Source organism: Babylonia areolata, chromosome 25 (genome assembly GCF_041734735.1).
Source record: "Babylonia areolata isolate BAREFJ2019XMU chromosome 25, ASM4173473v1, whole genome shotgun sequence".
Taxonomy (NCBI): Eukaryota; Metazoa; Mollusca; class Gastropoda; order Neogastropoda; family Buccinidae; genus Babylonia; species Babylonia areolata.
In genome coordinates this window covers 30,221,965-30,247,217 of record NC_134900.1, presented here as the reverse complement: position 1 = coordinate 30,247,217, position 25,253 = coordinate 30,221,965, and the positions used below count along the sequence as shown (strand labels likewise).

The 25,253-nt window shown below is 40.7% G+C and overlaps 1 protein-coding gene across 2 annotated transcripts; it reads left to right on the top strand.

The window, feature by feature from the left end:
- Nucleotides 1-1,945: 1,945 nt before the first annotated feature.
- On the top strand, nt 1,946-21,078 carry LOC143299384 (uncharacterized). Of its 2 annotated transcripts, XM_076612556.1 has the most exons (7): nt 1,946-2,069; nt 4,814-4,923; nt 8,766-8,888; nt 9,721-9,888; nt 10,783-10,813; nt 13,154-13,236; nt 13,900-21,078. In XM_076612556.1, exons 2-7 carry the CDS (start codon nt 4,822-4,824, stop codon nt 18,091-18,093), a joined length of 4,701 nt encoding a protein of 1,566 aa, XP_076468671.1. In that variant the 5' UTR covers nt 1,946-2,069; nt 4,814-4,821; the 3' UTR covers nt 18,094-21,078. The 2 variants fall into 2 exon arrangements, with proteins under 2 accessions (XP_076468671.1, XP_076468672.1); XM_076612557.1 differs by lacking the exon at nt 4,814-4,923 and having other exon boundaries at nt 1,976-2,069.
- The last annotated feature ends 4,175 nt before the right edge of the window (nt 21,079-25,253 follow it).

Sequence of the window (25,253 nt, the reverse complement as noted above, 5' to 3'; positions counted from 1 at the left end):
GTGTGTTTCAGTGTGTGCCGGCCAGCCGGTGTCATGGTGTGTGTGTGTGTGTGTGTTAGAGAGAAGGAGAGAGAGAGAAAGAGTGAGAGTCAGTAGCAGAAAATAAATGTATTTGACTGCAATGGCCGGTAAAATTGCCCTGTTACTGTATGCCAGTATTGATGAGAAGAGATAAAGATAACATGGAAAATGCAACAGAATGGGAGGCAGAAATACAGTAACAGCTGAGACAGTGCATCAGTGATACATTTTACTCACGGCTGGCACGGACACTGACATTGCGGCACCGCCGGAAACTGATCTGACGCTGAGTCAGTCACGGTCATTCAGTTCAGTGCTTCAGTGCATACTTATACGTGCCTAGTCTAGACATGTAGCGCTATCGACTGCTTTTGACACGCTGCGCAACCGGCTGATTGACACGTCACTGCGCAGCGACGGACTACTTAAAAAACAACAACTCAAAACAACAGAGAGTAGCTGGTGCTGTCGACACTGACTGACGTAGTGCCGGCCATTGAACGTTATGGTTATAATCCGCAGTCGCGCGAAGCGTCAGTACGGTAGCCGGGCGCCATCATGACACAACTGAACGCCGGTTGTCAGTCATAATAATACGAACTGCAGTTGATACGACGGAAGCGGCTAACTCGACACTGACATAGCCTGACGGCGTCTGTCGACACTGAAGTCACCGCGGGCACCCCGCGGGCCGGGCGGTCGCCGTCCATTTCCCGCCAACAATCAGACCTCAGACACTGACGACTGATAGGCTACTATGGGCTATACTCAGTTTACCGCCGCACCAGAGCCGGGTACTGAAATTACCATAGTGTCTCCGACCTTTTTTTAAAAATATCATTTATCTGTTTATATTTTGAAACAGTGGGGCCCGGGAGAAAACTGAGTCACTTTTATTTCTGCCGGGTAGACTCTCTGTGTGATGTCTGCCCGATTTGAGTGTTGACTTATATTTAGTTCACTGTACCGGTAACGGTTTGATACAAGACTAATCCTATTCATGAAATAACCCACGCAGGAATATGGTTCAGACTGTAAACTTGAAATAGGCCCCTGCATATCAAGTTCAGGTGTGTGTAGATATTCCTGAGGTTAAGTGGTAACTTGAATCACCTTGAGGGCCAGGTTTTAAAAATGTCCAGTCACTGAATCCGGCAGTCCAAACCACTCCATTTTGGGGGTAAGCCGAGTAAGCTGACCATCCAGCGTTAGGATCCTGTCGAGACTGGTCGCTCAGTCCATTGCGGCCTGGCACATGTGTGACCACTATATATATGCAATACATTAATAGTCTTAGTTGATTCTGCTGGCTTAATTTCCAGTGGGTGGGTCAACCGCAGTTCGCGAAGGATGTCACGTTTTGCGTTTGAGAAAACATAGAGTATTCATCGAAAGTATTGAATAAATATGTACCATACACACATTGTATGAGTATTTTCCTTTAGATCCATATCTGGAGGGATTAATATGGCCGTACGTTGCCCTGTGATAACTGAGCATCGATCCGTAGGCCTAAGTGTGTCATGCTGACTTCAACGTCTTTTCAATACTCGCCATTGAAAATTTGCTAAGTTAATCCCATCGACAGCATAAGAAGTTATTTACCATGAGTACTGGGACACCTTTTTGTTCTTACAATGACTGCCCAACTAACAGTTCGTCCTTAATGACCAATATATTGACCAACTGTTGACAAGTATTATTTGACAGGTCAAATCAAACATCCATTCTGACTGTGCTGAAGTTGCGCGGCAGTAATTTGTTCATTTATTGACAAACTGAGCATATGCTGGTTTCTTGTAGCAATCTTTTGACCAGTTCGTAAAACTGCCGAACTCATGAAGCTTCTTTGCGCTTCAAACTGAACAATTGTCCAAGACGCCGCTTGTCCTCATTCGAAACCCGGATGTTTACATCAGCCTGGCGGCCATATTGCTCTGGCCGACAGAAACCACGAAGACAACCCGTAAATTAAATGTAAAAAATGATGGTATCGAAACATTGATTTTGTGCCCCAGAACGTTTCTTTGCCCTTCAAGTCACTAAAGGTAAGTTGAAATAGAGTTTTGGTTGATCTGACGAATACAAGGCCACCTTTCGAAAAGTCTGACGTCTGCAAATTTGGACCACGAGATGTCCATGATCCCTTAACTTTTGAGGGTACCATGCCTTGGCCAGATGACTGCTGCTGTCGGTTCGATTGATGGTTTTGTTACCTTCTTGTGATAGTTTGGCATGATGTAAATGTTTACGAAGTACCAAGAGATAGCATTGTATCTTTCAAACAACAAACACTGAAAACAATCGCAGTGGATTCTGTTGACCTACTTCCGTCAAGATTGGCTTCAGAAGTCCAAGAAGCAGCCCAAAACTAGAGCCAGTTCATTGATCAGATGATATTCGCAGTAGTTGCCGTACAATCTTGACTTGAGGAAGGAATGGAATAGTTGATATACAGAACAATGCAATGATACCAATGCACACGTTGTTTGTTTTTTGTCCATAAATCTGGCACAATGTAAACTTTATGGACGAAAAAAGTTAGATCAGTAGATTGGCTGCTGACTTGGGAAAGTTGGGTAAATGACCGATTTGGTTTCCATTATTTAAATTCAGAGTACTTAGAAATTATAGTCATGGGTAGAATATTATTCATTTGTAAAATTGTTTGGTAAGTTTTGAAAAAAATGATGGTGTCTGATTCTGAGTATTTCTTTAACTTACTCCTTTTAATTGGTAAACTGTTCTTCCCTTGTGATGTTTTGTCTTTTATCATAATCATATTGTGTATGATCTATGGTTTAATGTGATCTTTGGTTGTACGTTTGGTGCCTGAAATTATGGTGAAATTTTAAGAACAATAAACAACCATTTTTACTATTTTGACACAACAAAAAAGTCAATAAATTTTGATTTTTGCCTTCAAGTTTCAACAATTGAGATCTCCATTTGAGTCTCTTTTTGTAGTATTGTACCTTTTTTCCTAAAGAGAGAGAGAGAGAGAGAGAGAGAGAGAGAGCCTACTGCCATTACTTATTGATTAAATGAACTGTTGCATAAACAGTCTGCCAGTCACACAAGCATGAGGATGAGTGCAAATTATATTTGAGTGCATTGAGAGAAGAAGAAATTTTTTTCTTTTGACTTCATTAAGATTTAAGCAAAAACAACTATATATTATACCAAGTATGAAAAATCACCCTCCACCTGTGTGTATGTGTGTGTGTTGTGTGAGTGCCCCAATAGCCACACTTTTACAAACACACACAGGCACAGACACAGACGGACGGACGGACGGACAGACAGACAGACAGACAGACAGACAGACACACACACACACACACACTCACACTCACACACACTCACATTTACATACATTTGTGCGTGTATACTTAGAGAGAGAGAGAGTTTTACAGCATGACAATGGAGGAAAACAAGTGCAGGTAAATCAGTCTTCCATTAAAAAAAAAAAACAAGAAAAAAAAGGAAGAGGAATTGAATCTTTGAATTAGAAATACAATAACTTGGTTTTCAGGGGGTCTTTTGATTTTAAAGTAGAGAACCATTTCTTTCATCTGATATACCGAATATAAAAATTGTTTATATGACTCATGTTTTGTCCCCTGTGTACTTGGAAGGTAGATCTCAACAATTCTTTTAATGGGGAAGTAGAGCCCTGCACAAATAGGTTTCTGTTTCAGTTTTATTTAGAATGGACTTTTGCCATGTTTTTAGAATTGTAAAAATGCCACTGCTCATTTTTAAGGTCTTGGACATGTTTTGAAGAAAAAACCCCAGGAAAATATACTAATTTGAATGACCTTCTTAGAGGTCAAGAATGTATTGGGTCACAGAGGAAGTGATTAAAAAATAAATAAGTTATATGAAAATTTGACATTTCATCATAGATTAAGCTATTTTTAATTCAGAAACTATTTAACTACTTCCTCATGAGTAATTTTGATTTTACATTTTGTTCAGTGTTTGCTTTTCAAGTGTAGCCATTTTGCAGTCAGAAACTATTTAATAAACAACTTTAACAGAACATCCCTTGATAGCCCAGCTAAACTGCGCCCAACAGCAACCTCCCACAACACAATTTTGATCAGCATACTGATCTTGGTCGTTAAGTGGAAGAAGAAAAAGAAGTATTTTGAGTAATTTTAATTTTAATTTGTTTTTCATTTAAAAAAAGTAAAAAAAAGAAGAAAAAAGATGATTGTCTTGTTGTACATGTGTAAACATGTGTGCTTCCACAAACAAGTGAGAGAGACTAGGAGAGTGGAATGGAGGGAGAGAGAGAGGTGGGTGGATGGAGAAAAGTATGAGGATATGATTATAAAACAAAGATTATTTAAGATATGAAAGATGTATAACAGACTAACAACATACTTTTTTTTTATTTGTGTGTTTTAGATGCTGTTTTAAACTGATGATGTGTGGATGCCTTGTTGTAATATTTTTTTACACATTGAATTATGATGTGAGCTCCAATCATTCATTAGTGTCTTGACTCATAATCATGTGGTCACCATTGCAGAATAAAATATCAAATATTTTTGTGCTTGTGGTTTGTTTACTAAACCAGGATGGTTGATATTTAAATTTATTTATTCAACATTATATTTCTAACTTTATAAGCTGAAATAATCAGAAATCATGTGACACCTTTTTCTTATATATTCCAGGACTGTTGCACAGATGGAGTAAACAGCAAGCAACTTTGATTTTTTGTATTGTTTCATAGCTATCTGGAAAGTGGAAAAACATGATTGTGTATGTTTCATATCAGTCTGGAAGATGGAAAAACAAGCATCTGGCAGATTTTCTGGGGCAAAACAGTCATCAGTGCCTCATTTTGTGGCCAGCCTGTCTCCTGCAATAATTGACACACTATCCACTGTGAGTTATTCTGTGTGGCTGGTACACTCATATTTAGTTAGAACATCTCTCTCTCTCTCTCTCTCTCTCTCTCTCTCTCTCTCACAGGTATTCAGCTGTTGTGTCCACATCCACATGATAAGCAACCAATTGCTGAACTTTCCAAGCTCAGAACAACAGCATCGAAGAATCCCCAAAAACATGACAGCAGGCCATGTAGTGGAAGGGAACTTCCTGGAATGTGAACTGTGACTGTCATTTGTGCTGGTCTTCATGGCTGAGGATCTGTCGTGGGTCTCATTTTTTTTTTTTTTTTTTTTTTTTTACCTGCCTTGCTTCATTTTTCCAGAGGCAGTGCTTGATAGGTACTCCCATGTTTCTGCAAACCACAGACCACTATGCATACTAAATTACAAAGATTTTGTGTGACCATGTGCATAATTTGATCTGCTGCATGTGCATCTGCATACAGAACATAGATGGTGTGTACAGGTAGAGGGGTGTGAAACTACTAGATCGGAATAAATATTTACTGGGTAGGTCTGTTAATAAATTTCCTTCCCGTACACAACAGGGACTACCAGGATTCAAACCCAAAGCCATTTAGATCGACACCCTATGCACTAACCAGTATCCTGTCACAGGGGAGAGAGGCAGAACAGCAGTTTCTAATTAAGGATGAAACCATTTGAGAAAGAAGTCACGAGATAGAACTGTGTTGAGCAAACTGACATGTTTGCTTATTTCATCACATCAAGATAACAGACCTCCAACAATACATCAAGATAACAGACTTCCTACAATGTAATGACCCATACTATTACAGCAGTTGCTGGACTGAAAAGTCAGTAAAGCTATAATTTGTGTATCTATCAATCTCTCTCTCTCTCTGTGAATATTTTATGTTTAAGCTTCATGTCTCCTTTGTGTTCCATGTCCATCCTAGAACACTCATGTGCATGCACACACACACACACACACACACACACACACACACACACACACACACACACACACACATGTAACAATTCTCCTGATCTCTATCCCTCCCATGACTGATCAAAGAGGATGGATCACATAGGGTGGTGTGCATCTGAAACTGAACATCATCTAAACAAAACAAAAAAAAAAGAGAAAGAAAGAAAAAATCCTCTTGAAACGCCACTCATCTGGCTAACCATACTTTTCAGCATAGAGAAAGCTGTGAAAGTTATCACATTATCAAATTACATGCATGCGTCAGTAAACTTGGAGAGGGTTGCTGCGCGTTAACACACACACACACACACACACAAACGCACACTTGGCAACCTGACAAACAAGTAAATATGGGAAAGACCAAGGCTTTTGGTACCAACTACTGTCAGATATTAATGAGCAAATTACATTTTAATTACAGATACTTAACTGTGACCCAAAATTTCCTTTTTAAGAGAGTTATATATGAAACTGTCAGATGTGTGATGTTGGTGCATAACTTTCTGAAATGCCGCATGCAGTGTATGGTGTTAATTGTATTGAACTCTTTATAAAGTTTTAGTCTTTATACACACATTAATTGGCATGGCAGTTGTTGAATAAAACTATAGTTCATAGTCAAGGTAATTGTTTATTCAAGGAAGATCTCACTGATATGGTTGGTTGACTGTTCATTGATAACACATCTAATTGTTGAATAAAACTATAGTTCATAGTCAAGGTAATTGTTTATTCAAGGAAGATCTCACTGATATGGTTTGTTGACTGTTCATTGATAACACATCTAATTGTTGAATAAAACTATAATTCATAGTCAAGGTAATTGTTTATTCAAGAAAGATCTCTCTGATATTGTTTGTTGATAAAATGTCTACAACTACAAGCTTAGCTAATCAGTGGTCATTCATAAAGTGATGTTCTATGCTTACCATTCACTGAAACTGAAAGTGACATTGTTTGTTTTATTAAAAATCATTAAAAATCATTCTCAAATAAAGTTACCCACTGTATGCTTTGTTCCTAAATCATTCACTGATAAAGTAACATTGTTAATCAATTATTCATTGATATTTGATAGTTACTTTGTATGTTTAAAAAAAAATCAATTATTCATAGATAAAGTAATGCCCAATATGCTTTATTGATCATTCACATGTAGCTTGATTCTCAATAAAATTAATGAATCCAGTCATTTGCCAATAGGGTGAGGTTTATGTATTTTAAAAGCCCGGCCTGACACACAAGGAAGTATTTTTCATTCATTCATGAAGTTGATCCCTGAACAAGGAAGGTTTCATTTACCACTGGTTTTGTTGGTTATTTTTTAACCTATTGACTGGAGCAAAAGATTGCTAACATTGTGACAGTGAAATATACCAGAGCAGATATCTTTTTCATGTACCAAAAGGAAAACAAGCACTGCTCAGTCATTTGTGTTTCTCTATACTTAAAGAAAAAGAAAAATTCTTTTTGATATTTGACTGATTTTGTGAATAAAAACTAAGCAGATGGTATTTTATGAATTTTATATATCAAGGCTACTTCGAATGCAAATTCTAAGCAAAATAGCCTATGCCGGATAAGTTACAGTGTAGGATTTTACAATAAATGCACAAACCCCTCCCACACCAGATTTCTGCGCCTTCAGTAAGAGGGTGGTCATTCTGAACAAGTCATACTTGCACAGAAGGACTGACTCTATAGTACTTGTTTTGTGACATTGTGTTTATCAAGTTAAGTTCTGTCCATAAGTGACAACAAAAATGAGATACTAATGGCTGATTTGTGTTGTCTTCTCCTTTGGAGCACAAAAATAGATTTCTGAAGTATTTGGTAAAAGCAGACTAATTTTAGATGACGCAAAATCCAAACAAATATGACCTTTTTTTATTTTTATAATTTTTTTTTTTTTTTTTTTTTAACCTCACAGTCAGACAAATGCAATACAAACACTTTCAAATCACTGTTTATGAAACAAAGCAGGAAGGTGGAGGATGGACAGACAGTACAGACAGATCAAAGGTTGCTTCACTGCAAACAGTTGGAGTGACTTTCCTCCAAGGAAAGACGGGCCAGGTTGCTGAGTCTGTGTTTTGACTCTCTCCTGAACCACACCCCCACTCCTCCACACTCCCACACCCTTACTTCTCCAACACTCTGCTCTGCTGTGTCACTCCATGCACAAATGCATGTTTTTAACTGCTGAAATGCAGTCTTCTTCAGGCTGCAAATCATCACTCTCACCTCCAGTGTGATCTTCTTTATTTCCATTAGTACTTTGTTCAGTAGAGATAAACAACTGAAACCTTGTCCCATCTCAGACTTTTCTTCTGCTTAATGAGACAATCTTTGGCTAAAATCTGATGGAAAAAGGAACAGACTATTTTATAGAACCTTTCCTTGGCAGATTGCTTGATCAAACACCACAGTTTCATTTCAGTTGTATTAGATTTTTTACTCATGCAAGATGTATCTGCATATGGCATTTATATAATCATTCAAGCTTGCAAACCTTCTCTCGGTGTTTGAAAAGTGTTTAAAACAATTGTACAGAAATGAAACTTTCAAGTTTGATAGAACTGTGTAAAAAACAGAGCAACACTGTTCTGAACCAAATACAAGGAGAAATATTCCATCTACACAAAGACAGAGCTTGGACAGTTGTGTGTTATCACAACAAAATTCAAAATGTTTGATTGGGAAACTCTTTAATTAGAATATCATAGGATATTTCGTTTAACTGTGCTATTATTATGGAATGCATTTTACATGCATTGGTGATCATACTATGCATGCTGGTCACTTTCAAAGAAGGCTTTTCTTGATTTTGAAATGCAACAAGATTCAATCACATTTCTGTATCACGTGCATTTCTTCCTCCTTAGCGTGAGCTTCGAAGACTGTTGCCACAGTTGGTGGCTGTTCTTCATGAGAGGGAAGCCAGGAGACCAGAGTGGTGGCCAGGTGTGCTGCCCTGGACTGAGCATCGACTCCTCACTGCTGTCAAGGTATTGTGTAATTCATCTTCTCATTGCCTTCAGTCTATTGCTTTCATCTCTTTAGTGTTGTCAATGGTATTGTATTCATCTCCAAAGTAGTATTGGATTCATCTCTTCACAGCTGTCAAGGTACTGTATTCATATTCTGCATGCTGTCAAGGCACAGCATTCTATCTTCAGTGGTGTCAAGGTATTGCATTTGTCTCTGGAGTGTTGTCAAGGTTATGCATTCGTCTCTCAAGGTATTGAATTAATCTCCTTACAGTTGTCACATGTTTGCTTCCATCTCCTTGCAGTTGTCCAGGTAGTGCATTCATCTCTTAGCTGTTATGGTCTTGCATTCATCTCCTCACAGTTGTCCAGGTATTGCTTTCGTCTGCTCACAGCTGTCAAATTATTGCATTCATCTCCTGGCAGTTGGCCTGGTATTGCACCTTCTGTCTTTCTTGAGAGTGTGAAGTACCAGTGGGACATGGGGCTTAGGGCTCCATTCTATTTTCCTTGAAAGTTTGAAAGTCGTCCGTCTTTGGACGATGGAATTCTGACACTCTTGCGTGTACTTGAAGAAAAATGTCGGAAAATGAGCTACTTGATGTACTTCAGTACCAAACAATAGTTAATTAGTTAGTCTGCTGCCATATTTGTTTCAGTTCCTCTTGTGTTTGACATTGCATCTTTCAAAGCCTTGTTTTTCTTGTTTATTAATCTAAAATGACTTAATTGTGTTCATAGTGTTGATGTGTTCTTGTTGTGTAATGAATATGAGTGACTATATAAATGACTTAATTGTGTTCATTGCGTTGCTGTGTACACTCTGTGGGTGAACTTGAATGGCTTTCAGAGCGCCAGCCAGTCATCGATGCGCAAGGTGGCCAAGAAATGCTGGAACTACTTGACCCAGCAGAGAGTGAGGGTGGTGCCAGCCCCAATGCCGGCGTTCACACAGCCCAGGGTACTGGACTGGGTCAACAGCCATCCACCCAGCCGTTGCTGTGTCCACCCTGCCAAGGTTTGAACCCTCAGACTCTGTTGTTGTGATGTAGAGTGGAATGATCTTGCATGTGCACATGTATGCATATGTGTAACATTTTTGTTTCAGTTTTGATGTCCTGAATTTCAGTGTCATGGAGCTAGCTAGAGGCAGTTCTGTGTTACGTTATAGTAGATTGGATCTGGTGACATGGAAAATAAAGGAATTATTGTAATTGTCTTCTTGCATTATCAATAGAGATTTCTTTTTTTATGTGGCCTGCTGCAATCAAAGTTAAAGATACTGTAAGTATAGTTTTTAATTGTAAGATGTACCATTTTCTCTACAGTTCTATACACGGGAACACAGAGCCTGATTTCAGTATTTTGCATTCATTTTGTGGGACAGAGTATGTCAGTGTTAACAGTGAAATATCTGCTGGAACATCACTGTAGTTAATTTTTCCATTTATTATGGGTGTGGTATATAACAATCCAGAAAATCATATAGAATGTCTAGAGGGCATGAAAAAAAAGTAATGATGAAAAACCTGCCTAATCTGCCTTTAGACTATCAAGTAGAAAGTCCTAAATATGCAAACTGTACAGATGCATACATACAACAAACGCAACATGAACAACATTGCCTCTTGATTGTGTCTTGTCGTGAAGCTAATGAAGAGCATAGCTGAACAGGTTACTAAGTGGTACAAAACAGACTGAACAGATGCATGGCAACAGATTTTTTGTTTGTTTGTTTGTGTTTCTTTGTTTTTTGTTGTGGTCATGTCTCTCTTCTAGCTCCAGAAAGAGTTCAGCATGGATATAGAGAAAAAAAAACATGTTAGAATGAGAGAAAGAGATGACGATATGAAGAATAAAAGTTGGCTAGACTATTGTGGACTGGAATTGATATTATTTGTTTGTTTTCCAGTTGGATGTCATTTCAAGCCCAAGGAAATCAGGTGCGGATTTCTGTTTGCTTTTAGTATGCTATATAAGTAGCTGCTTATACTTTTCTTCATGTTTGTGCACATGGTTGGCATGGTTGTGACGTGAATAAAAAATGTACAGCAATCAAACGATGTATGCTTTTGTGTGTGTGTGTGTGTGTATGTGTGTGTGTAGTTTTGTTTTTCCTGATTTAAGTTGCTTTGTGAAGTAGCAAACTGTGGAAAAAAAAGGAAAAAAAAGACACAGTAGGATGATATCACACATTCTCCCACATTTTTCTGTTTGTTTCCATGTGTGTATTAATGAGGGAGTAATTTTTCCTTATAAAAAAAAAAAAAAAGAAAAAAGAAAAAAATACTGGTATAATTAAAAATTGTAACCACGAACACACCATGACTCAAGTTTCTGTGTACTAACATTGTAATACAATTGCACCATAGCTCGTGTTTCTGTGCTCTCACTGCCATATTCCTGTTTCCTTTTTAGTATGGACTGATATTGACTACATCAGTTTGGCAAAGGCAGGCTTCCAGTGCACCAGGGAGAGGTGTTTCAGGGGAAAAGTCAGAAAGAAGGCAGGTAGCAGATACCATGAACCCAAACATGAACTTGCACACTGGTCAAGCCAAGAATTTGTACCTGGCCATAATCAGTGTTTCTCCATGTATCTGTTTACATAGTGCTTTGGGTGTATCAGTTTGATAATTGATTATAATAACTATTTAATGTTGATAATTATGATGGTTATTATGTTATTCTTAATAAGTGATTAACAGCAGCTTAAATATATGTTTATACAGTGCCTCAGATGTGGCAGTGCCTGTGTTTATGTTGTGCTTTAAATGTTCTGGACTATGTTCACATGCTGCTTTGGACTTGTTGTCTGCATGCATAAAAGTTTGTGTTCTCAGTACGATTTCATTACATCTGTATTATCATTTTATGTGTACTTTGAACATGTAACAGTGATAATTGTTGTAAAATATATTTCAATCAAAATTTAACTAGTGTCTGAGATTCTCCCTCAATACAATTGTGAAAAAGTGATTAAGAACATAAGCAGATAGTTCAACCTGACCTAACAAACTTAGTTGAGCTCACTCATGGATTCTCTCTCTCACACCCATAATTTTGCATACACACAGTTTGATTGTCACTTGCACCCATACACACCCTGACACTTAACCAATTTGCACAAATGTTCACTCAAACTGAGTGAAGTGTTTACTTTAAAGAACTACCTTGGGTAAGGTGTGTGCAATATGAGATTATGATAATAGCAGTAGATTTTATTTGTATTGCACTTTTCCCTAAATTCCTACTATCAGTAGACCGGATTATGAAGTCCTGCAGCTCAGAATTGAAATGGCATCCAGTTGATGCTTTGGACACAGCTGGACAACCCTGACATTGCTGATGATCTGGCCCTCTGCCACACCCAACAAGAGATGCAGGATCAGACCAGCACTGTTGTGGAAACCTCAGCTTGCCTGGGCCTCAACGTCCACAAAGGGAAGAGCAAGATCCTCGTGGTCAGTGCAGCAAACACAACACTCTTCAGGCCGGAAAGCATGGTGCTAGAAGAGGTTGAGAGCTTAACTTACCTTGGCAGCATCATCAACAAGCAGGATGGAATAGATGCTGACATTAGAACCCGCATTGGCAAAGCAAGGGTGGCTTTCTATTAGCTGGAAAATGTCTTAGAATCCAGAGATTTCACAATCAGCATCAAGATCAGGATCTTCAACATCATAGTGAAACATGTATTGTTCTATGAAGCAGAGACCGGGAGAACAAGAATCACTGCCATGAAAAGAATCCAAACTTTATCAATGCCTGCCTCAGAAGGATTCTTCAGATTGGCTAGCCAGAGAAAATCTGAAGAACTGTGGGAGTGAAAAATACAGCAGCCTGCAGAAGAGATTCTTCAGAGATGCTGGGGATAGATTTGCCAAACTCTGGCAAGCCAGCATCCAGCACTACAAGGCAAGCCGTCACCTGGAACCTTCATGGGAAAATGGAAAGAGGGCATCCAAAAATCACATAGCGCCGCAACTTGGAAGCAGACATGAATAGGACAGGCGGCACCCGAGGACAGCTGGAGCGACTGGCTCAGGGCCAAGATGGCTGGAGAGTGCTTGTTGGTGGCCTTTGTCCCAGATGGGGCAACAGGCGTAGGTGAGCTGACGTTTCCCAAATAATCCATGATGCATACTGCTCATTTTGCTCTCTTGTCTCTGGCATGTAGGGTAGGAGTGAAGAACTGCCACTCTTGCCTGTTTTGGGCCAGTCTCTGAATGGTACCCCAGGAGTGTTTCTTGATGATAAGTTGATCATATTGCATGTTTCAGGTGGTGTGCCATACTTGGACATCTACCTTTGTTACCAGTGTAATGAAGAGTTTTCCACCAAAGACACCTTACAGAAACACCAGGTCAGTTCTTTGAGTTGTATGAATTGCAACATGTTGTTATCCCAAAATAAAAGAATGTTCACGAAGTGGTGTTTTTTTTTTCATTGTAGATCAGTGTTATTTGGAATGGTGTGTGTGTGTGTGTGTTTGCGTGCATGTGTGTGTGTGTTTGTGTGTGTTTGCGTGCATGTGTGTGTGTGTGTGTGTGCATGTGTGTGTGTGTGTGTGTGTGATGCCGCACAGACTGTTTGAACGGGACCTGTAGCATGTTACTTGCATGTTACTTTTTACTTGCAAGCACTGCTTGCTTGGCATGTAGCAGTAACCAGTGTCAAGGTTGGTATGGAATATCTTCAGATTTGTATCACATGAATATTTTACCTTTTTATTTGATGGAAGTATGCTGTAAGCTGAGGTTCTTTGGAAGGGCAGCTGCTTTTTTACCCAGTGTTGTTTCTCTTCATCCTTCCTAGATAGTCAGAAGGTTTGAAAGTGGATGGTGTGAATCATAACAATATGGAACGGGGAAGTACAGCTAGGATGCATTCAGGGAGAGGGGGAGGGCAGCTGGACAGAAATCTTTCGGTGCACAGTCTTTGTAATGATTTAGCATGGAAAGACATATAATTGAGGAGTGCTTCAGTTACCCAGCTTCCATGTGACTGTTTCTATTGCATGTAACAGGTCCAGTGCCAAGGGGGAGTGCTGCCGTCAGCCATCCCCTCCACCCCTCCTGTCTCTGAAGCTCCAAGCCCCGCCCCGCCCACTTGCACGCCGGAAGACTTCAGCTCAGGGGCCTCTGGTGCTGTGTCTCCCAGCAGCAGGTCCTCAGTGTCTCAGAGCCAGTTTGTCACGGCCCTGGACCTGGTGCCCTTCCACAGGGCCCGCAAGATCCGACAGGCCCGTCGCCGCAACACCGAGTGTGAGACCATTGACCTGGAAGAACCCCAGACCCCGGTCTCTCCATCCACGCCTCGATCCCACAAAATCCTCATCACCCAGCTGAGTCGGGATGCCAGCAGCAATTCGCTGGCTGTCAATGGGAACTCTTCTTGTTTGGGCAGCCGTCGATCGTCGTGTCTACGTCTGTCACTGGACAAAAAGCCAGAGGGTGTGGTCACTGAGAAAGAAGAGGAGAAGTCCGTGGAGAGCGACGGGGACAGCTGTGAATCCAACGCGGAAGATACTGATGAACCCAAGATGAGGAAAAAGACCTTGTTCAGCATTGATGTCAGCTCTGGGTTGGGTCAGAGGATAATCAAGCACATGACTTCCGAGGTGCACGTTCCGGTCATATCCAATATAGGAGAATATTGCCGAACTCCTATCAAGGACAAGTACCAAGATCGACTTCGCAACCGTCAGACTACTTACCCAGTGACTTGGAAACTGACACGCAAACGCCAACAGCAGTTCTGTCATCTGTACAAGTTCACTCGTGCAGACAAGCTGGAATTTAAAGAAATGATGAGGACAGGCTTGAACCTTCAATCCAGAAACCTAAGATATAGTTTGCCCAAATGCTCTGTGGTTGTAAAGCGCCTTTCCAGGAAAACCCTGCTCAAATGGAACGCTGTCCTTCAGATGTCGCTGACCAGGCAGCTACTGTTCCAGGCCAGAGCAGGGTTCTCCCAACCATCGGTGTTCCCAGAAGGTCCCACCTTCCTGCTGACAGACGTGGACCGTGTGCTAGGCCTGAAGCGTAAAGATGGCAAACCTGAGCTGGCCAGAAAGCTGTTGGCCAGTCACTGTGTGTCTGAAACCACCAACGCTGAGTTGCAGTCTCAGAAGCTGACGGTTTACCGCTGCCTGCTGACCGACCTGTACAGCTCTGTGACGTCTGATGGTGGTCAGTCTCCCACAGGGAGCAGATGTCAGGCAGGGAGGAAGAAGACCATACAGAAGTACCCAGCTCTGCTGTCCATCCTGTCTGACTCAGCTACAGGATACAAGCATCCTTTTCACAGCAAGGCAGCTGACGATGCATCAGATCATGCGTCAGTGGACGTGGAGAAACCGCTGAGGATTGACATTCCGTCATCAGCTGCAGGGTTGTTACTGCCGTCAGAGAAATGCAGCCCCCTGGATGACAGTTTCTCTGTGAAGACTCTGTCTTCAGACGAAGACATGGAGAAGAGCTTCACCTGCTGCTCGCTGTGTGCCTTTCGTGACAAGTGTGGGTGTCCACTGAAGGAAGGAGCACCTCCTGCTGCTGTGAACCCTGTGACCTGCTCTCTTGGCCCGAGCTCCAAGGTGTCGTCTCTGTCCAAGGCCTCCATGAGCCCCCCTCATCTGGACCCTCTGAGTCTGACCCCCAAGGTGTCTGCGTCCTCCCATCCCAGCCTGTCCCCCCCCACTCTGTCCCCTGTGTCTCAGGTGGGCGACACCTGTCTGCAGTCCCCAGGGCACAGACCGGGCACCAGGAGGAGCATGTTGCTGCTGAAGACTGCATCCTTCCCTAGGCTGGCACTCTCCCCCGGCCATGAGCAGGCTGCTGGCGTGGCGGGGAGCGATGGCTTCCAGAGCCCTGCAGCGCCCTCTCCTGGCAGACTGGTGGGCAGGAGAGACATCAAGGTGACCACCCGGCAGTCTTCTCCTGTGTCAGTGAAACGGACCCACAGCAGTCCTGTGTTTTCACGGTCCACCAGCCTGCTTCAGCCAGTGCCGTCAGCTCATGGCCACAGACCCCACACCCGGTCCAGTGCTATACAAAGTGCACTATCTGGCTGTCTGTCGCCAGGGAAACCCAGTCCCAGAGGGTGTGTGAGTCCTGCATGCTCCAGTTCTACCACTGCAGTGAAAACCCCCAAGGACCAGGCTGCCTCCAGTCATTCTCCTTTGACACCATCTTCACAACACGCTGACAACAAAAAGAACGCAAAAAGTGAAGGTATCCATGAGGGTGAGAAACTCCCAAACACTCTGCAGGAGAACGGAATACCCAGATCAGAAAACTACTTCTGTACTGAGTCCATCAGTCCTAGAGAGGGAATGAAAGAAGACAGTTTGAACACAAAGGTGGAAGCTTCAGACCCAGTGGAAAAGAAGCCAGCCAGAGACAAAGTGCAGACAAGAGGCAGTTTACAAGAAAGCACTGGGGACTGGGCTAAGAGGACAGAGCAGAGGGAAGACCCGTCAGACTGTAAAAGACTACGGAGCGGGAAGTCCGCCTTTGTCGGAGATACTTCAGTCAAACCAGGCTGGAAGATGGAAGTGACCAACAAGTCACAGGCAGAGGATGGTGGTAAGGTGCTGAAGGAAGACACAGACATGCCTGCAGGTCTCAGAGTTGGAGCAGCAGGGGGGAGGAGGAAGGCTGCAGGCGATGGGGAGACAGGGGACAGGGCCACCAATGGTGGCAGAGCTTTGAGGAGCAGGGAAGTCAAACACAGTGAAGAAGTGAAGGAGGCACCAAATGGTCCCAGCACTCACACACAGACTGTCCCAGAAAATAGAATGAAGGGATCCAAAGCTGGCCATCAAGTCACAGACGAGCACTGTAACAGTGGAAAAGAGATTACAACTACAGTGGCTAAGAACACAGAAGCAAAGGAGGAGCCAGCAGGCCTGAGAAAACTGAGACGGAATGACACTGTGAAAACCTTAGAGAAAATTGAGGAACGGGATTCAAATGTTGCCTTCTTCAAACATGCTAACGGCAGTCAGTTGAATTTAGGAGGGAGACCACCAGAGAGTGACTCTACAAACAGCAGTCTCCTCAGAAAAGCTGTGAGTGAAAAAGAGCAGGGAACTAGCGCTGTCCAGACAGGGACAACTGTGCTGAGGAAGACCTCCAGCAGGAAGAGTGCAGTCAGCGCACAGACAGACACCTCTGTGGAAGCAGACCCTGCCAAAAGAAATCCTTTGAGAACCACCAGGGGGTCTTCAGTTTCCTTTACAGGAGCTTCTGTTGCAAAGAAGAGTGAACAGAAAATGGACATGTCCATGAGCTCTGCGGAGCCTGCAGAAGTGAAAAAACCCAAGCAGGCTTCTGATGAAAGCAGGACTAGGAAAAATGGCCTGGATTCTGGCACCAGCAACACCTTGCAGGTCAATCCATTTTTGATCAGCAGAGCACAGACAAGGTTGTTCTCCTCTCGCATCAGAGAGCAGGCCCACCGAGCGTGGAAACTGGGACATAAGTCTGTGATCCCTGCGAGGGGAAGGCCGAGAAAGGACAGAGGTCTGACGTCTGGCAACACGTTCAGGATGGCCAGTGTTTCACTCGCCTCCTCCACAAACAGTTTCAGTGGGAAACCAAAGCGGTTGGTGAATTCTGCTGAAGTCAGCAAATCCTTGATGCTGAATCAGTCCGCCACATTCGCGGGTGCCGTCTCTCCTCCCCACACTGGTGCACGGCTTAGCGAAACCAGACCAGTGTCTCCGACTCGTGCGCACCTGTCTCCAAAACAGATGCTCTCTGTGTTGGAGTCCACCAAAGGAAGCAGCTCTCAGTCTGTGAAAAAGTCCAAGAAGGAATCCAAAAGTAAGAACACTGGTGGTCACCATTCCTCTGCCAAACATGCTGTGGGCAAGGGATATGTGAGGAAAAGTAGCAGCAGTCCTGGGTCCTTGGCAAACAGCCAGGGATCCTCAGCTGCAGGTTTCATCACTCCCAGATCCACTGCCAGGCGTGTGAGCGTCCAGAAATTGCCAGTGAAGAGCTACAGCAGCCTGACCAAAGGCAGCAGCAGCAACCTGAAAAGTAGGGAGAAGCTGAGACGTCAGGCTAAGAAGAGCATCAGCGGCATCAGCAGCAGGAGAGGTGGTGCTGGCCAGAGGCAGCCAGAGACATGTGTGTCCAAGGTGGCAGGCAAGAGACCCATCTCCGACCTGTCTGGGGAGGCTGGCACTCCTCACAAGAAAATGCGTATTTGAGATAAATATTATCATGTGTGCCTGTCTGTGTGTGTGTGTGACTCACTGTGAGAGTGAGGGGTGTAGTGAGAGATAGAGAGAGAGAGAGAGAGAGAGAAAGGTGTGTGTTATGTGTGTGTGTGAGAGAGAGGGATTATGTAGCTGTTTATGAATGTGCTCACATGAGAAGGGTGTATTGTGTGCGTGACTGAGAGAGGGTTAGAGTGGGATTATAGTTGTGTATGTGAGGGAGAGACCGATGTATTGTGTGTCTGAGAGAGAGGGACCAGATGAAATGTTTCTAACCTTTTCAGTGGTGGATGCAGTTAGTTTTGTTTTTTCTTATGTGAAATACATAATATTTTGATTTGTGAAAGTTCACAGACATCTTCAACATTTTTGCCTTGCTGTTATTAATTTATGGAACATAGTTTGGATCATGAGTTTGTTGAATGATCATCTACCAGTGTTTTTAATGCAAACATAAATCCATCCCCTCTCCACTTTATAGTTTGTGAAATAACATCATTTTTATTTTAGAGAATCACTTGTTATACAGTTTTTGTTATGTGGAGCTTTATTTTTGTTCATGAATCTGTGGTGCTGTGAGTGGGAACAACTGAAAGACTGAGTGTGAGTGTCTTATTTTTTAAAACTTTTTTTTTAAAACAATAACACCAGAATTAGTGTAATCTTTCAAGCATCTATTTGAGCTTTGCTTGACAGATTTCTTCATAAACTTCAGTCTCTTCAGTAAAAAGTCTTTTCATTTGGTCTCTAATTTTTTATGGATGAAAAGAATGGACACCAAATTTAATTTTAAATGAGTTGATGTACATGAAAACCAAAGCCTCAAATGATAAAATGCAACCCACCACTTCTCTCCCCCTAGGAGAGAGCAGCCTGAAATTTCACTCGGAGAAATCTGTTGTTACAAAAGAGTGATACAGTACAATACAATACAATACAGTACAATACAATACATTACACAATACAATACAATAGAATACAATCAGATCCAAAAGGAAATTCTGTGACCAAGCAAAACCTGCTGACATGCTGTCCCTGGACCAAGCACTTTTGACTGAAGCAGTCAACACTACAGTTTTAAGGTGTCAGAGCATGCAGACAGATCCATATTGACCACACCACATTTGTTTTGAAGCACACGCCAAAAAAAAAAAGAAGAAAAAAAAAGGAGGGTGGGTGAGTGGGGAGCAGATATCTCCTTGTCTATGGCAACAGCCAAAACCAAAAATACAATATTGGTCATGACCAGCAATTTGTCAGTTGTGGTTCAAAGGTGCAGTTTTGCAGGACCGACAAGTTGTCTGTCATGGCCAGAAATGTGTTAATCAAACCACACACAGCAACATAAATTCACACTGCCTTACCATATATAGCCGTGATCCCTTAAACCCCATCTTTTTGTTTAGTGTGTACACCAGCTTTTTTCAGAATTGTATCTTTTACAAACTTAAGACAAAAAGTTTCAAAAGCCTCAGTTTACTTTGAACAAAGGGTCAAAGACATGGAGCAAGTTACAAAATACACTGGTGTGCGGTCACAAAATATAAGACAGTTGGCAGCTTTTGCTTGCCTGCATACCAAAGTTCTTGTGCCATTGATAAAAAAAAAAACAAAAAACAAAAAAACCCACCAAACCTCAAAGAGAGGAAAAAAGAATGAAGCCCAGCTTACACCCACCCACACATTCCAGAATGTGTTGGTTCGTGCACCAGACGTGGGTACCACACACACTCCCCCCTCAAGAACTGAATGTGCTCAAGCCAGCCTGTGTTGACCGGGACAGGTCACCACCATTAAGAAAATTTAAAAAAAATTCTTTACTGGACTGAGTTATCACTTCATGTCCAGTGGTTTCGACAGTGTGGATGATAATTGATATGAACATTATCCGTCTGAACTTAGTTTAAACAAAAAAAGTTGATATCACTTATTGACACTCTGTCATGTATGTTGAACAGATGTGCATATGAGTTTTAGCAGCAGTTTTTTTGGGGAACATAAGGATTTTCTCAGGAATCACAATTAGAAGTATTGCAAAAGAGGAAAAAATGAATGACATTTCCCAGAATTGAAGTGATAACGGTATCAGAAAAGTAAGGAGTGGGCTGAAGATGGAAGGGTAACATGAACACTGGGCATAGGGTGCTAGTTATACCCAGTGGCTGTGATGGGCAGTCATGATTTTCTGTTCTGCTTTCTGGCTCATGTCATTAAAAGTCAGATTCTCTCAAACTTTGTGTCCTTCATGAATAAAAATCACGCGCTTTTATCTTTTTGTTTCATGTGCCTATTAAATAAAAGTCATTATGATCATCTATATTTTGGGTTCCTGTCTTCATTAATTAAAAAAAAAGTATGCTATAAATTTTCATTTTATGTCCTTAAATAAGAATCACATTCTCAAAAATTTTGGTTCATGTCATTCTAAAATAAAAATCATGTTCTCTAGATTTTTGGTTCATGTCCTTAATAAATAAAATCATAGTCCCTGAATCTTTTTTGGCTCATGCCTGTATTTAAACCATATTCTCTCAAACGTTTTGGTAAGTCTTTTTGGTTCACGTCCTTATATCAGCTTCTCCCAAACTTTTCACTTTTTATGTTCTGTAATCCTTTTGGATCCTGTAATTTAAAAAATCAGTTTTGCTAAAACTTTTGGTCCTGTCCTTATCAAAATTCAGGTTCTCTGAAATGTTTTGGTTAACATCTTTAAAAATCATGTTCTCTAAAACTGTTGATTACTGCAAAGATAATTTTTTTTGTTTTGAAACAGCCCATTGTTGGTATGCTGAGATTCAACGGTATTTAATGCTTCAGTAGTTTATTACTTACCATCCATGTGATTGTAAATGAGCCTTAGGCTTGTAACAATTCAGAATGGAATTTCAGTTTTAACATGAAGCAGCTGTGCCACATTCTAGTATTAGTACTGTTATAATTCAGTTTATATACATGTATGTCTGTTTTCCCAGCAGAAACTTTGAAATGTTTTGGTTAACATCTTTAAAAATCATGTTCTCTAAAACTGTTGATTACTGCAAAGATAATTTTTTTTGTTTTGAAACAGCCCATTGTTGGTATGCTGAGATTCAACGGTATTTAATGCTTCAGTAGTTTATTACTTACCATCCATGTGATTGTAAATGAGCCTTAGGCTTGTAACAATTCAGAATGGAATTTCAGTTTTAACATGAAGCAGCTGTGCCACATTCTAGTATTAGTACTGTTATAATTCAGTTTATATACATGTATGTCTGTTTTCCCAGCAGAAACATTCAGAAAAGGGTACAGAAAGTTATGATCTTAGAATAATAGTTTGTCACAGTTTTAAGTATTGTTTTAATTTGGCATTGTTCTGAAATGAGCCAGATGAGGATCCACTGGAGTCCGATCTTTTCATGCTATTGTGATCTCTTGATTTCCCCTGACTGTTGATATGTGAACCAGTACTGCAAGAGAAAATAGTGAATAAAAAAGGAAAAACGGCAACAAAAAGCAACCACCTCAAAACAAAATGCATATTTTCGGTTCATTTTGTTTCCCCTCAAAATAAAGTTTGCAAGATTCAGTACATTCTTTGATCACTTAAGTCATGTGACATGGTTGCTTTATCTTTATGACTTAATTTTTGGAAAACTGTTTAACAGAGACTTGAGAGAGCATACTGATTAAAAAAAAACCCCAAAAAACCCTTTGGCTCTGAATATTGTTTAATTGTCCCAGTTTAAATTAAACGTTCTTATACATCATATTGACTTTTTTATTTGTTGATTAAATCTTTTATGGATACATGCCTGGATGTACATGCTTTATCCTGAATTTTCTCTCTTCATGAAAAATCCAAGTTAGTCATTCATTGTGTGTGAATTCACTGTGGTTGCTTTGCGTATGTATATATGATCTTTTTTTTTCATATGTAAACATGTACATGATTCATTCAGTTTGGAATTGCAAATAGCCCTCTGAGTTTGTGCAGTTGTGCTCTTATCAGTTTTTCAGCAAAGTTGTGGTTGAACACAGTTTTTATGCAGTGATGCTGTTGGGAACCTGAAGAATGTGCCCTTTTGATGAAACACATGAATTGTTATCTGTTTATAGAGATAAAAGTAACGTCCTTATGAGGTGTTGGACAGAATGAATTACTCACAATGGTGAATTTGACGTATTTCACTTAAAAAAAACCCCAACTCATTTAGTTACTTGTTCATATTTATAACACATTTCCCCCAACTCTCTGTGTAGCAAAATGGGGAACTAAGAACAAAATTTGATTGATTCTTCCGTCCGTCTGTCTTTCCGTCTCATTGAAATTTCATGTGTGATTGGAGAGTTCACTTGGAGCTTGGGTCTACTTATCTAATGGTGTTTGTATGTATGCACATGCATGCACCAGAGCTGTTAATGTTTTCTGATCATTTTAATGGTTTGTGTGTGTGTGTGTGTGTGTGTGTGTTCAGTTTCTTAGGTTGGTTACAAACTGAAATGGTAAAAGCAAAGGATTTTATGTATATGACAAGGTTTAATTAAATATTACCAACCTGCAAGATTTTTTTAGCCTTACGAAGTGATGATATAGAATACTATTACACTTGTGGTGAGCAGAACATTTAACTGTTAGTGTTATGTTGTATTGTTTTGCTTAGAAATTAATCTTGGTTGTTTTGGTTAGTCATACATTGCTCACTCATGGTGCAAAAGAACATCAAAAAAGAATCTTTTGCAGTCTTAACACACACACATACACACACACACACACACACACACAAACACACACATGTACAGAGATCTTGTATATATATCAAGTCCATTTCAAAATCTGGCTGTCATCTCAAAAGAAAGTGTGAAAGTGAAAATGTAATATGAGTGAATGTGGTTTGATTCCATGTGGGATAAACTAAAAGGGGACAAAAACAAAATTTTGAAACAACTGCACCAATACTTCTTCACCTCGAGTCCAAATAACATTCAGAGTTTATTTTCTTCTAGTGATTGGCAGTCATGAAATAGCTTCCTATTTTATTTCTGAAGAGAAGTAAGAGAGAAGAAAAGGAAGACTGAGAATAAGAAGTCACTTTTGGAATATACGAGACCAGTTTTAGACAAAACGAGGCAGTTATTTGAATGAAGATTAAAGATGAAAATACAAAAATGACTGCAATTATTTCTGCTTTAGGTCAGACAATAATTAAAGGAAATTATCAGTACATGCATTATCGTGATGTGGATGAAATGGAATTATCCTTGGAGATGAGCCTTACTGAAGGGGGAAAAAAAAGAAGAAAAAAAGTGGAAGTCCAAGAATTGTCAGAAAGTGGTTGATACCTAGCACACATTTCAGTTTCTCAAGGAGATGTCACTGCATTTGATCAAATTCATATACATTACACATCCGGTAGGCAGACGTATTGACCAGCAGCATAAAACCCAATACCTTTGGTCAGGTCTTGAGTGCATGCATTTATATATATATCTTTGTGTACCTATCTGAGTGAATGATTTTCATAATTTTGCCAGACAAAACTCATGTTGCAATGGATTCTTTTTCCATTGTGCCAAGTGCGCACTGCATGCAAGACCTTGGATTATCATCTCATCTCAATAATTAGATGCTGGGTTTGATTTTCCAGTCAAACTTGGGTGAAGGGGCGAGATTGGGGTTTGAACCCAGACTCCTATGAACACTGTATTGGCAGATACGTGTCTTAACCACTCTGCCGCTTTCCTGACAGTGTATGGTATACAATAGGATGGTGTTAGATCAAGAGCTTGGGATGGACATTACAAAGAATAAAGGTAATGTGAGGGACATAGCAAAGCGTAGTGATCATGTGAGGGACATAGCAAAGCGTAGTGATCATGTGAAGGACATAGCAAAGCGTAGTGATCATGTGAGGGACATAGCAAAGCGTAGTGATCATGTGAGGGACATAGCAAAGCGTAGTGATCATGTGAAGGATGAAACAAAGCGTGATGATCATGTGAGGGACATAGCAAAGCGTAGTGATCATGTGAAGGATGAAACAAAGCGTGATGATCATGTGAGGGACATTACAAAGGGTAATGATAATGTGAGGAACACAGCAGAGCGTAGTGATCATGTGAGGGACATTGCAAAGGGTAATGATATAGTGAGGGATGAAACAAAGCATAATGATCATGTGAGGGACATTACAAAGGTTAATAATGTGAGGGACGTAACAAAGCGTAATGATCATGTGCCTTGTTGCCCATTTCTTTCATGCAGTTGCATAGTGATGTTTTATTGTTATTTTGATTAATTATGTATTTATTTATACTTATGAAATGTCCCACCAGCTGTGCCGTTTTCTACTTTCTTTTCTTATACTTCATCCAGTGAAGTTCAGCCTGTTTTCTTGGGAAGTGTGTGTCAATCACAGTACAGCTGTACTCCCCCACCCCCTCCTTGTGTGAGTGTGTGTGTGTGTGTGTGTGTGTTGTGCCTGTTGTCCCAGTCTTGTTGCTGTGGATTCTTCTTTAACAGCCCTGACTACACACATAACATTGTTCTGGTCTAGCCTCCAGATCTCCCCAGAAGTCGAGTGGATGGAGAGAGATTATGAATTTTTTGTGGGGTCCACCCCACTGTGATCACCACCCCTCCACCACAACCATGAAAAAAAAGATTGGATGCTAAACCTTTGGATTACAGCTGTAAGTTAAGTTTTAAATTGAAAAAAAAAAAAAGATCTTTTGATTCTTTCAATCCCCCCCCCCCCCCCTGCCACGCTCCCCCCCATGAAATAAGAAAAATATGCTATGTGTGATATTAATTTATATCTTGTTGGTAAAGTAGACACAGAATTTTGACTTGGATTTTTTTTAAACTGTTTTTCTCTTGTGTCTTACTTTGATTATGGTAACTTTTTTGTGGCTTTTCGGGAAAAAAAATTGCCTTCAGTAATTAATATGATTCTTTACACTTTTCTTGATGTACATGCCACTTTTCTTGATGTACATGTGTCACTTTTTAAACTATCAAGATGAGCACATTCTTTTTCTTATTCATGCACAACTGAATTTAGCAGAAATGCTTTAATGGGCTCTGAGGTCCTGAAATGGATTTGTTTTTATAAAGATTTATCCTAAAAGAAAAGCTTTATGTGCTTAGCAAAATACAAGTGCTCTTGACT